The 14,007-nt window shown below is 35.1% G+C and overlaps 2 protein-coding genes across 5 annotated transcripts in view; one reads left to right on the top strand and one right to left on the bottom strand.

Moving 5' to 3' along the window:
- The first annotated feature begins 534 nt into the window (after positions 1-534).
- On the top strand, positions 535-11,356 carry LOC109647494 (ceramide-1-phosphate transfer protein-like). 3 transcript variants are annotated; one of them, XM_069519015.1, is made up of 9 exons: positions 535-674; positions 885-934; positions 1,105-1,221; positions 1,649-1,713; positions 2,095-2,267; positions 8,929-9,079; positions 9,156-9,352; positions 9,430-9,674; positions 10,958-11,356. In XM_069519015.1, the coding sequence occupies exons 3-8, from the start codon at positions 1,131-1,133 to the stop codon at positions 9,656-9,658; spliced, it is 906 nt and encodes a 301-aa protein (XP_069375116.1). In that variant the 5' UTR covers positions 535-674; positions 885-934; positions 1,105-1,130; the 3' UTR covers positions 9,659-9,674; positions 10,958-11,356. The 3 variants fall into 3 exon arrangements, with proteins under 3 accessions (XP_069375116.1, XP_069375115.1, XP_069375114.1); XM_069519014.1 differs by having other exon boundaries at positions 539-674; positions 835-934; XM_069519013.1 differs by lacking the exons at positions 535-674; positions 885-934 and having other exon boundaries at positions 999-1,221.
- LOC109647153 (uncharacterized) overlaps positions 9,704-14,007 on the bottom strand; it is a 20,582-nt gene continuing 16,278 nt past the window's right edge. For both annotated transcript variants that reach the window (XM_069518975.1, XM_069518976.1), the window contains exons 9-10: positions 11,379-11,506; positions 9,704-11,259 (exon numbers count right to left, since the gene is read on the bottom strand). In XM_069518975.1, the coding sequence (XP_069375076.1) occupies positions 10,068-11,259; positions 11,379-11,506 (1,320 nt within the window). In that variant the 3' untranslated portion in view covers positions 9,704-10,067. The remainder of the gene's footprint in view (positions 11,260-11,378; positions 11,507-14,007) is intronic.

Genomic DNA, 14,007 nt, shown 5'->3' with positions numbered 1-14,007 from the left:
AACACAACATTTTAATTCCTCTTAAATGTGTCACAAACACTTTTTTTCAGAACACTTATGTCTTTATTGCACTTTTTAAACAAGATCTGATCTTAAACCCTTAATCTCCCTGAACAAAACCCTTTACCTAAACAGTTTTACTCATTTAATACAATTCTTAACCTCTTAGTTTTACGTATGTACCCTTTAAAACGACAGTAGCAGCAATAAGGATTTAAATAAATCCTTATTCCACCTTAAGTGTAGTGTAGTCACAGAAAACCTTTAATCTTACTTATTATTAAAATAAAATAAGTAAATTGTAATAAAAAAATCAAAAACTTTTCCTTTAAAAATAAGCACAAAACACAAGTACGCACAAATATTTTTGCACAAAGTACAAAATGAATGCGCCAAAGACATCAATCAATCAATCATTCATTCAGAGCTGATGTAAAAGTGAATCAATCATCATGTGTTTAGAACCTCCATCTGTCATATCATCATCAATAAACATTTTCTCTGCAAAACGTTTGTGTTGTTAATTAATGCTCGACTGGTAGAACCAACAGAGGGCGCTGTTGTTGTTTTCATCAAACAAAGTGATTGGCAATCGGGAGGAACGGAACCGGGCCGGAAGAACACGACGACGTTGAAATGTCTGAAACTGCAGTTTCTCTAATGTCCACCAGATGGTGAGTAACTGACGAAACCTCTGACTTTGTTTTACAAGATTTAACAATGAATTTAAAATGAGATGAAATAATCGGATGTGATGTTGAAGACAACAAAGATGCAAAATAACCATAAATGTTTATATCTGACGTCTTGTTTACTTTTGTTCATTTATTTCAGGAAATAACCCTAATTCAGAACTTTGTGACTCCGCCCCCTCCATGTTTCAGGAAGTGACTTGACCAGCTTCGCTTTTTGTGATAGAATCATCTGAGCGAAGGTCGAGTGCAAAGTTCGTCCTGGGAAGTGCGTGTGTGTTTGTCCTGTGCCTGAGGGAGTGAGAGAGAGATCGACCTTTAACCCCAACAAGAGACAGAGAGAGGGCGAGAGAGAATGTGACGACCAGCGACGGCTCAAAACCTGTGTTTGTTTTAACTTGTGTGTGCGCAGAGGGAACTTGGGTATTTTTGGTCGCCATGGTTATCCTCAGACGGACGACACTGCTTCGTTACCTGCTGCTGGCAGCCATGTTGGCTCTGTTCCTCTTTGCCAGCTCCTTGTGGCTACGTGAGTGTCTCTGAAACAGGTCGGCCATGTTGGCTCCACCTTTTATTAGTTCACCAACACCAGTAAAAAGTAATCTGTCGCCAGTTTAAGATACTTGTACTCAAGTATTTTCAATTGATGCTACTCGATACCTCTTCTTCTCCACAACAGTAATTTAACCATTTAAATTAAAATCTTTTTATGTTTATAAATAATAATAATATAATAGCAATGATAATAATAAGAGTAACCTTAATTCAAATCACACAAAGTCACAAAAATAGATTAAACAAAACAAAAACTAAGAAAGAGCTGGAAAAGTCTGGTATCAATAACAAATAAATAGTGCCTGGAAATAATATCCTAATAAAAGCTTGGATTATGAAAAAAAAATTGTGTTGAGTCAGTGTTGAGTCGTAAATTCATGACACACTTTATTTCTCTTCAGCTCAGGGCGGAGCCAGTGAATGTGGCAGCGCCTCGCAGCCATGTATACGTTTTTACCGCCAAACGGTAAGACCCACACAAGTTTAATTGTTAAATAATCAAGTTTAAAGTTTATGTAAGATCGTCAGTTTCTGACAGACAAATGTCAAATTATTTTTTTAACTTGAAGGACAATGTAAAAGACAAAAGCATTGTTCTGTAAAACTTTATTAAAATAAAAATAAAGAAACTCTTTTGCTCCGTCTTTTTACAGTTTGACTCAGGTTGAGAAACATGTGGTTTAGTAACAACAGCATATATGCACAGGAAAATGATGGTACACTTAAAGAAATGAGCATTTCATTGACCGTGTGAATGAATAAAGATACATTCACTTCTTTTAATTTGAATTAGTATATTTACAATATGAAGCTGTTCCATCTGTGAACTTTGTTTTTCCTCCTTTAGCCAGAACCTTCGCTGGTCCCCTTGCTGCAGGATGAAGGACCCACGCTCAGTAAAAAGTGTCCAGGCCAGAAGTTTCAGGCTCGTGATCTGCTGCTGCATTTAAAGTCCAGTCTGTCTGATGATGATGATATCCTGCTGGAGCCGTACCTGCAGAGCTGGGACCAGCTCCTCAAGTAAATATACACACACTTAAACTCAAACAGATACAGAAATAAAGTTAAATTCTAAAAAAGATGTAAAAAGGATAAAGGTAAAATATAATAAAAAAGGATGTTAAAGGTGGAGTAAGTAAAAACACAATAGAATATAAAAAATTCCAAAATAATCAATAAGTAAAGATCCAAAATATGAAAAAAGTCATAGGTTAGTATGTCATCTGAAATATGATAAAAAAGTCATAGGTTTGTATGTCGTCGAAAATATGAAAACAAAAGTCATAGGTTAGCATGTCGTCCAAAATATGAAAAAAAAAGTCATAGGTTAGTATGTCGTCCAAAATATGAAAAAAAGTCATAGGTTAGCATGTCGTCCAGAAACCCCTAAAAAAGTCATAGGTTAGCATGTCGCCCAAAATATGAAAAAAAAACATAGTTTAGCATGTCATCCAAAATATTAAAAAAAAAAGTCATAGGTTAGCATGTCATCCAAAATATGAAAAAAAAGTCATAGGTTAGCATGTCGTCCAAAATATGAAAAAAAAGTCATAGGTTAATATGTCGTCCAAAATATGACAAAAAAGTCATAGGTTAGCATGTCGCCCAAAATATGAAAAAAAAACATAGTTTAGCATGTCGTCCAAAATATGAAAAAAAAGTCACAGGTTAGTATGTCGCCCAAAATATGATAAAAAAGTCATAGGTTAACATGTCGTCCAAAATATGATAAAAAAGTCATAGGTTAGCATGTCGTCCAAAATTTGACAAAAAAGTCATAGATTAGCATGTCGTCCAAAATATGACAAAAAAGTCATAGATTAGCATGTTGTCCAAAATTTGACAAAAAAGTCATAGATTAGCATGTCGTCCAGAAACCCTTAAAAAAGTCATAGGTTAGCATGTCGCCCAAAATATGACAAAAAAGTCATAGGTTAGCATGTCGTTTAAAATCTGATAAAAAAAAAAGTCATAGGTTAGTATGTCGTCCAAAATATGAAAAAAAAAGTCATAGGTTAGTATGTCGTCCAAAATATGAAAAAAAAAGTCATAGGTTAGCATGTCGTCCAAAATATGACAAAAAAGTCATAGGTTAGCATGTCGTCCAGAAACCCCTAAAAAAGTCATAGGTTAGCATGTCGCCCAAAATATGACAAAAAACATAGTTTAGCATGTCATCCAAAATATGAAAAAAAAGTCATAGGTTAGCATGTCGTCCAAAATATGAAAAAAAAGTCATAGGTTAATATGTCGTCCAAAATATGACAAAAAAGTCATAGTTTAGTATGTCGTCCAGAAACCCTTAAAAAAGTCATAGGTTAGCATGTCGTCCAAAATATGATAAAAAAAGTCATAGATTAGCATGTTGTCCAAAATATGATAAAAAAGTCATAGATTAGCATGTTGTCCAGAAACCCTTAAAAAAGTCATAGGTTAGCATGTCGTCCAAAATATGATAAAAAAGTCATAGATTAGCATGTTGTCCAAAATTTGACAAAAAAGTCATAGATTAGCATGTCGCCCAAAATTTGACAAAAAAGTCATAGGTTAGTATGTCGTCCAAAATATGACAAAAAAGTCATAGGTTAGTATGTCGTCCAAAATATGACAAAAAAGTCATAGGTTAGCATGTCGTCCAAAATATGAAAAAAAAAGTCATAGGTTAGCATGTTGTCCAAAATATGACAAAAAAGTCATAGGTTAGTATGTCGTCCAAAATATGACAAAAAAGTCATAGGTTAGTATGTCGTCCAAAATATGACAAAAAAGTCATAGGTTAGCATGTCGTCCAAAATATGAAAAAAAAAGTCATAGGTTAGCATGTCGCCCAAAATATGATAAAAAAGTCATAGGTTAGCATGTCGTCCAAAATATTTTTTTAAAAAAGTCATAGATTAGCATGTCGCCCAAAATATGATAAAAAAGTCATAGGTTAGTATGTCGTTTAAAATTTGATAAAAAAAAGTCATAGGTTAGTATGTCGTCCAAAATATGACAAAAAAGTCATAGGTTAGTATGTCGTCCAAAATATGACAAAAAAGTCATAGGTTAGCATGTCGTCCAAAATATGAAAAAAAAAGTCATAGGTTAGCATGTTGTCCAAAATATGACAAAAAAGTCATAGGTTAGTATGTCGTCCAAAATATGACAAAAAAGTCATAGGTTAGCATGTCGCCCAAAATATGAAAAAAAAACATAGTTTAGCATGTCATCCAAAATATTAAAAAAAAAAAGTCATAGGTTAGCATGTCGTCCAAAATATGAAAAAAAAGTCATAGGTTAGCATGTCGTCCAAAATATGAAAAAAAAGTCATAGGTTAGCATGTCGTCCAAAATATGAAAAAAAAGTCATAGGTTAATATGTCGTCCAAAATATGACAAAAAAGTCATAGGTTAGCATGTCGTCCAAAATATGAAAAAAAAGTCACAGGTTAGTATGTCGCCCAAAATATGATAAAAAAGTCATAGGTTAACATGTCGTCCAAAATATGATAAAAAAGTCATAGATTAGCATGTTGTCCAAAATTTGACAAAAAAGTCATAGTTTAGTATGTCGTCCAGAAACCCTTAAAAAAGTCATAGGTTAGCATGTTGTCCAAAATATGATAAAAAAGTCATAGATTAGCATGTTGTCCAAAATATGATAAAAAAGTCATAGATTAGCATGTTGTCCAGAAACCCTTAAAAAAGTCATAGGTTAGCATGTCGTCCAAAATATGATAAAAAAAGTCATAGATTAGCATGTTGTCCAAAATATGATAAAAAAGTCATAGATTAGCATGTTGTCCAGAAACCCTTAAAAAAGTCATAGGTTAGCATGTCGTCCAAAATATGATAAAAAAGTCATAGATTAGCATGTTGTCCAAATTTTGACAAAAAAGTCATAGATTAGCATGTCGCCCAAAATTTGACAAAAAAGTCATAGATTAGCATGTCGCCCAAAATATGATAAAAAAGTCATAGGTTAGCATGTCGTCCAAAATATTTTTTTAAAAAAGTCATAGATTAGCATGTCGCCCAAAATATGATAAAAAAGTCATAGGTTAGTATGTCGTTTAAAATTTGATAAAAAAAAGTCATAGGTTAGTATGTCGTCCAAAATATGACAAAAAAGTCATAGGTTAGTATGTCGTCCAAAATATGACAAAAAAGTCATAGGTTAGCATGTCGTCCAAAATATGAAAAAAAAAGTCATAGGTTAGCATGTTGTCCAAAATATGACAAAAAAGTCATAGGTTAGTATGTCGTCCAAAATATGACAAAAAAGTCATAGGTTAGCATGTCGCCCAAAATATGAAAAAAAAACATAGTTTAGCATGTCATCCAAAATATTAAAAAAAAAAAGTCATAGGTTAGCATGTCGTCCAAAATATGAAAAAAAAGTCATAGGTTAGCATGTCGTCCAAAATATGAAAAAAAAGTCATAGGTTAATATGTCGTCCAAAATATGACAAAAAAGTCATAGGTTAGCATGTCGTCCAAAATATGAAAAAAAAGTCATAGGTTAACATGTCGTCCAAAATATGATAAAAAAGTCATAGGTTAGCATGTCGTCCAAAATTTGACAAAAAAGTCATAGATTAGCATGTCGTCCAAAATATGATAAAAAAGTCATAGATTAGCATGTTGTCCAAAATTTGACAAAAAAGTCATAGATTAGCATGTCGTCCAGAAACCCTGAAAAAAGTCATAGGTTAGCATGTCGTCCAGAAACCCTGAAAAAAGTCATAGATTAGCATGTCGTCCAGAAACCCTGAAAAAAGTCATAGGTTAGCATGTTGCCCAAAATATGACAAAAAAGTCATAGGTTAGCATGTCGTCCAAAATATGAAAAAAAAGTCACAGGTTAGTATGTCGTCCAGAAACCCTTAAAAAAGTCATAGGTTAGTATATCGTCCAGAAACCCTTAAAAAAGTCATGGGTTAGCATGTCGCCCAAAATATGATAAAAAAAGTCATGGGTTAGCATGTCGCCCAAAATATGATAAAAAAAGTCATAGGTTAGCATGTCGTCCAAAATATGACAAAAAAGTCATAGGTTAGCATGTCGCCCAAAATATGAAAAAAAACATAGTTTAGCATGTCATCCAAAATATGAAAAAAAAGTCATAGGTTAGCATGTTGTCCAAAATATGAAAAAAAAGTCATAGTTTAGTATGTCGTCCAGAAACCCTTAAAAAAGTCATAGGTTAGTACATCGTCCAAAATATGATAAAAAAGTCATAGATTAGCATGTTGTCCAAAATATGATAAAAAAGTCATAGATTAGCATGTTGTCCAAAATATGATAAAAAAGTCATAGATTAGTATGTCGTTTAAAATTTGATAAAAAAAAGTCATAGGTTAGTACATCGTCCAAAATATGATAAAAAAGTCATAGATTAGCATGTTGTCCAAAATATGATAAAAAAGTCATAGATTAGCATGTTGTCCAGAAACCCTTAAAAAAGTCATAGGTTAGCATGTCGTCCAAAATTTGACAAAAAAGTCATAGATTAGTATGTCGCCCAAAATATGATAAAAAAGTCATAGGTTAGCATGTCGTCCAAAATATTTTTTAAAAAAAGTCATAGATTAGCATGTCGCCCAAAATATGATAAAAAAGTCATAGGTTAGTATGTCGTTTAAAATTTGATAAAAAAAAGTCATAGGTTAGTATGTCGTCCAAAATATGACAAAAAAGTCATAGGTTAGTATGTCGTCCAAAATATGACAAAAAAGTCATAGGTTAGCATGTCGTCCAAAATATGAAAAAAAAAGTCATAGGTTAGCATGTTGTCCAAAATATGACAAAAAAGTCATAGGTTAGTATGTCGTCCAAAATATGACAAAAAAGTCATAGGTTAGCATGTCGTCCAAAATATGAAAAAAAAAGTCATAGGTTAGCATGTCGCCCAAAATATGAAAAAAAAACATAGTTTAGCATGTCATCCAAAATATTAAAAAAAAAAAGTCATAGGTTAGCATGTCGTCCAAAATATGAAAAAAAAGTCATAGGTTAGCATGTCGTCCAAAATATGAAAAAAAAGTCATAGGTTAATATGTCGTCCAAAATATGATAGAAAAGTCATAGGTTAGCATGTCGTCCAAAATTTGACAAAAAAGTCATAGATTAGCATGTCGTCCAGAAACCCTGAAAAAAGTCATAGGTTAGCATGTCGTCCAGAAACCCTGAAAAAAGTCATAGGTTAGCATGTCGTCCAGAAACCCTGAAAAAAGTCATAGGTTAGCATGTTGCCCAAAATATGACAAAAAAGTCATAGGTTAGCATGTCGTCCGAAATATGATTAAAAAAAAGTCATAGGTTAGCATGTCGTCCAAAATATGAAGAAAAAAGTCATAGGTTAGTATGTCGTCCAAAATATGAAAAAAAAAGTCATAGGTTAGCATGTCGTCCAAATTATGACAAAAAAGTCATAGGTTAGCATGTCGTCCAAAATATGACAAAAAAGTCATAGGTTAGCATGTCGTCCAAAATATGAAAAAAAAGTCACAGGTTAGTATGTCGTCCAGAAACCCTTAAAAAAGTCATAGGTTAGTATATCGTCCAGAAACCCTTAAAAAAGTCATAGATTAGCATGTCGCCCAAAATATGATAAAAAAAGTCATAGGCTAGCATGTTGTCCAAAATTTGACAAAAAAGTCATAGATTAGCATGTCGTCCAGAAACCCTGAAAAAAGTCATAGGTTAGCATGTCGCCCAAAATATGACAAAAAAGTCATAGGTTAGCATGTCGTCCGAAATATGATAAAAAAAAGTCATAGGTTAGCATGTCGTCCAAAATATGAAAAAAAAAGTCATAGGTTAGTATGTCGTCCAAAATATGAAAAAAAAAGTCATAGGTTAGCATGTCGTCCAAAATATGACAAAAAAGTCATAGGTTAGCATGTCGTCCAGAAACCCCTAAAAAAGTCATAGGTTAGCATGTCGCCCAAAATATGACAAAAAACATAGTTTAGCATGTCATCCAAAATATGAAAAAAAAGTCATAGGTTAGCATGTCGTCCAAAATATGAAAAAAAAGTCATAGGTTAGCATGTCGTCCAAAATATGAAAAAAAAGTCATAGGTTAATATGTCGTCCAAAATATGAAAAAAAAGTCATAGTTTAGTATGTCGTCCAGAAACCCTTAAAAAAGTCATAGGTTAGTACATCGTCCAAAATATGATAAAAAAGTCATAGATTAGCATGTTGTCCAAAATATGATAAAAAAGTCATAGATTAGCATGTTGTCCAGAAACCCTTAAAAAAGTCATAGGTTAGCATGTCGTCCAAAATTTGACAAAAAAGTCATAGATTAGCATGTCGCCCAAAATATGATAAAAAAGTCATAGGTTAGCATGTCGCCCAAAATATGAAAAAAAACATAGTTTAGCATGTCATCCAAAATATGAAAAAAAAGTCATAGGTTAGCATGTCGTCCAAAATATGATAAAAAAGTCATAGGTTAGCATGTCGTCCAAAATATGATAAAAAAGTCATAGGTTAGCATGTCGTCCAAAATATTTTTTTAAAAAAGTCATAGGTTAGTATGTCGTCCAAAATATGAAAAAAAAAGTCATAGGTTAGCATGTTGTCCAAAATATGACAAAAAAGTCATAGGTTAGTATGTCGTCCGAAAAAAGTGATAGAATACTGTTAATAAATTAATTAAACCTCTTCCTGTTTTCGTCTCTTTCAGTTTCATGGAGTCTCTCGGGACAGTGGTCAGTTTTTTCTCCCAGAAGGTGAAAGAGAAGGTCGTACAGATACGAGATCTGTCACTCAAACACAGCACAGACGTTTATGAAGCTAAGAGACAAACTCCCCCATCGTTTGGACTAAAAACCGGGGTGAGACACACTGACTAAAAAACATGTCTGCATACAAACTGAGCAAATTTGAGGTACATTTTTTTGTTTCCTTGAGGCATATCGTTCAGTTCGAACTATGGTGGAGGCGGAGCTAAAAGCGGGTTTGGTGGACTTCTCCCGCCGTACAGACTCGGGCTGCAGGACGCTGCTGAGACTGCACAGGTCTCTGCTGTGGTTGAAGCTGATGTTAGAGGGTTTGTCTGAAGGACCCGACGCAGACGGACAATACAAAACCCCCGGAGAGCTGAGCAGGTAACAACCTCATCTCAGTCTATTTTGAATTAGTGCATAAAAAAACCTTCAGCTGACTTCTGCCTCTTTAACATCAGAGACGCCTACAAGGTGGCGTTGGCCCCCCACCACCCTTGGGTGCTGCGTCAGGCGGCTGAGTTCGTATTTCTTGCCCTCCCTGACCGACAATACTTCCTGCAGCTGGTGTGTGTTCAGAACCAGCGAGAGGCCACGCCCGTTCTGCATGTCATCATCCACGCCCTGATGCTTGTGCACACGCGAACTCAACGGATACTGGCCGAACACAACATGCTGGAACTGCCATGACGCCAACAACTTGATGGTACATAGCAAAAAAACACGAACACATACTTACATTTCCAGAAAGTTTATTTGAACTGTTTCAAAGAAGCATGTGAGAAGAATTGTTAAGCAGAAAACATGAAGGCACCATATGCTGCATTCAGGAGCATGTGGGATTTGAGATTCAAATCAAGTACTAAAGAAATGTAGGATCATTTGTTTGACAATGATTAACTCTGATTGGAGGAAACATCTAATTTCCCACTCCCCCTGAATGCAACACTAGCTACAGTGGAATAATAATTAAAGAACGTTGGTCAGTTTAACGTTTCTGAACAACAGTTAAACAAATGTGAACGGGAGTGATCGCTCAAATCAGGTACAAAAGTGAACTTTGGTTGTAAAACTGTTTCCAGGTGGACAGACTCAATAATTACTTTTTTTCCGCGCAGTGACTCTTCATGTGTGTTTTCAGACAGTGGCTCTGAGTAAACGCTTTGTCGCAGAGCGAACATTTGTACGGTCTCTCTCCGTTGTGCGTCCTCATGTGGACAGTCAGGTGTTCTTGGCGGGAACACGCTTTCCCACAAACGGCGCAGAAGAACAGTTTGATGCCCGAATGGCTCCGGATGTGATTTTTCAGGTGAGTTTTGCTTTTGAAGAAGCGACCACACTCGGAGCAGCCATACGGTGCCTCGCCAGTGTGCACTCGCATGTGAGCCTTGAGCTGGCCGTTGGAAATGAAGCCTTTGCTGCAGATGTTGCAGATGAACGGCCGCTCGTCGCTGTGCGTTTTCATGTGTGTCGTCAAGGTGCAGCTTGACAGGAAGGTTTTGCAGCAGATGTCGCAGAGGTACGGTCGCTCTCTGACCGTGTGGATCTTCTCGTGTGACTTCAATGTGAAGGGAAGTTTGAAACGTTTCCCACAAACTTCGCAGCCATAGCGTCTCTCACCCGAATGTGTCGCCTTGTGGCGGGCTAAAGATCGGAGGTCGCAGACGAGTTTACCACAGACGTTGCACTGGTACTTGTCTCGACCTGTATGTATCTTTCTGTGAGCTTTGAGCTGCGCCATCAGACCGAAAGCTTTCGGACAAATGTCACATTTGTGTGGTTTGTCCGCCACGTGAACCCAGTGATGCGTGCTCAGACTCGACCTGTGAGCGAAGGTTTTGCCGCAGTCTTCACACGTGAAGGGTCTATTTCCTGTGTGCAGCGTGGTGTGGATGTTGAGGCCGGTGATGGTGGAGAAAGATTTTCCACAGTGTGCGCAGTCGTGAGTCTGGTGTTGGTTTCTGATATGTTTCTTTAACTCTTCGACAGATTCTGGACGCTCACCGCACACTCCGCAGACGCACGGCGACTCATCCACATGACTCCAGGCGTGTTTGATCAAGCTGCCGAGGACCTTGTACCAAACGCCACACACCTTGCAGGGCGTTTTACTTCTCTCCACGACGTAAGGTTTGGGCCGGCGCCGCTTAGCCTCAGATTTCCGCGGCTCAATGTCTGGTTTCCAGTCGTCGTCTCTGTCACAGTCGTCAACTGCATCTTTGTCATCATTGGACGCCACTTCGCTATCAGCAGCTTGTTCGGGATCCATGTTGTGCTGCGACATTGAGCGGCTGTGGAGCAAAAGAACTGTGTTGACTGTTTATTTATGTATGAGTTTGTGTGAAAATGATAAATGTTGACTTCAGAATAAAATAACTAAATATCAAACACTGACTTCTGTATAAATTACCTTGAACCACTTCCTGGTTCTCCACTATTTATCACCGTGGCGACAGTGGACTCAGAATCATCGGTGGCCTCGACCTTTCTTGGTAAGAGTTGAAGATCTTCGTCCTCCTCCTCCTCCTCCTCCTCTGTCTACGAGAATTTTTTTTCACGAATTATTATTTTGAAAAAACAAACACTAAACTGTAACATTTGTCAAATTTCATACGACATATTAACCTATGACTTTTTTATCCATTTTCAGACGACATACTAACCTTTGACTTTTTTATCATATTTCGGACAACATGCTATCCTATGACTTTTTTGTCATATTTTAGACAACATGCTAACCTATGACTTTTTATCATATTTTAGACGGCATACTAACCTATGACTTTTTTATCATATTTTGAACGACATACTAACCTATGACTTTTTTATCAAAATTTAGACGACATTCTAACCTATGACTTTTTTTTATCATATTTCATACGACATATTAACCTATGACTTTTTTAAATCATATTTCATACGACATACTAACCTATGACTTTTTTATCATATTTCGGACGACATACTAACCTATGACTTTTTTATCAAATTTTAGACGACATACTAACCTATGACTTTTCTATCATATTTTAGACGACATACTAACCTATGACTTTTTTATCAGTTTTCGGACGACATGCTAACCTATGACTTTTTTATCATATTTCAGACGACATACTAACCTATGACTTTTTTATCAGTTTTCGGACGACATGCTAACCTATGACTTTTCTATCATATTTCAGACGACATACTAACCTATGACTTTTCTATCATATTTTGAACGACATACTAACCTATGAATTTTTTATCAGTTTTCGGACGACATGCTAACCTATGACTTTTTATCATATTTTAAACGACATACTAACCTATGACTTTTCTATGATATTTTAAACGACATGCTAACCTATGACTTTTTTATCAGTTTTCGGACGACATACTAACCTATGACTTTTTATCATATTTTAAACGACATACTAACCTATGACCTTTTTTTCATATTTCTGACGACATACTAACCTTTGACTTTTTATCCGTTTTTGGACGACATGCTAACCTATGACTTTTCTATCATATTTTAAACGACATACTAACCTATGACTTTTCTATGATATTTTAAACGACATGCTAACCTATGACTTTTTTATCATATTTTGAGACGACATACTAACCTATGACTTTTTTATCATATTTTGAGACGACATACTAACCTATGACTTTTCTATCATATTTTAAACGACATACTAACCTATGACTTTTTTATCAGTTTTCGGACGACATGCTAACCTATGACTTTTCTATCATATTTCAGACGACATACTAACCTATGACTTTTTATCATATTTTGAGACGACATGCTAACCTATGACTTTTCTATCATATTTCAGACGACATACTAACCTATGACTTTTTTATCAGTTTTCGGACGACATGCTAAGCTATGACTTTTTTATCATATTTTGAGACGACATACTAACCTATGACTTTTTTTATCAGTTTTCGGACGACATGCTAACCTATGACTTTTTTTATCATATTTTGAGACGACATGCTAACCTATGACTTTTCTATCATATTTTAAACGACATACTAACCTATGACTTTTTTTATCACATTTTGGACGACATGCTAACCTATGACTTTTTTATCATATTTTGGACGACATGCTAACCTATGACTTTTTTATCATATTTTGGACGACATACTAACCTATGACTTTTTTATCATATTTTGAGACGACATACTAACCTATGACTTTTTTATCATATTTTGAGACGACATACTAACCTATGACTTTTTATCATATTTTGAGACGACATGCTAACCTATGACTTTTTTATCATATTTCAGACGACATACTAACCTATGACTTTTTATCATATTTAAGACGACATGCTAACCTATGACTTTTTTATCAGTTTTCGGACGACATGCTAACCTATGACTTTTTTATCATATTTCAGACGACATACTAACCTATGACTTTTTTATCAGTTTTCGGACGACATGCTAACCTATGACTTTTTTATCATATTTCAGACGACATACTAACCTATGACTTTTCTATCATATTTTGAACGACATACTAACCTATGAATTTTTTATCAGTTTTCGGACGACATGCTAACCTATGACTTTTTATCATATTTTAAACGACATACTAACCTATGACTTTTCTATGATATTTTAAACGACATGCTAACCTATGACTTTTTTATCAGTTTTCGGACGACATACTAACCTATGACTTTTCTATCATATTTTGAACGACATACTAACCTATGAATTTTTCATCAGTTTTCGGACGACATGCTAACCTATGACTTTTTATCATATTTTAAACGACATACTAACCTATGACATTTTTTTCATATTTCTGACGACATACTAACCTTTGACTTTTTATCCGTTTTTGGACGACATGCTAACCTATGACTTTTCTATCATATTTTAAACGACATACTAACCTATGACTTTTCTATGATATTTTAAACGACATGCTAACCTATGACTTTTTTATCAGTTTTCGGACGACATACTAACCTATGACTTTTTTATCATATTTTGAGACGACATACTAACCTATGACTTTTTTA

The sequence above is a fragment of the Paralichthys olivaceus genome, chromosome 22, assembly GCF_024713975.1.
Source record: "Paralichthys olivaceus isolate ysfri-2021 chromosome 22, ASM2471397v2, whole genome shotgun sequence".
NCBI lineage: Eukaryota > Metazoa > Chordata > Actinopteri > Pleuronectiformes > Paralichthyidae > Paralichthys > Paralichthys olivaceus.
Note: the sequence above shows the minus strand (reverse complement) of the source record. Positions and strands in the feature narration are given on the sequence as shown.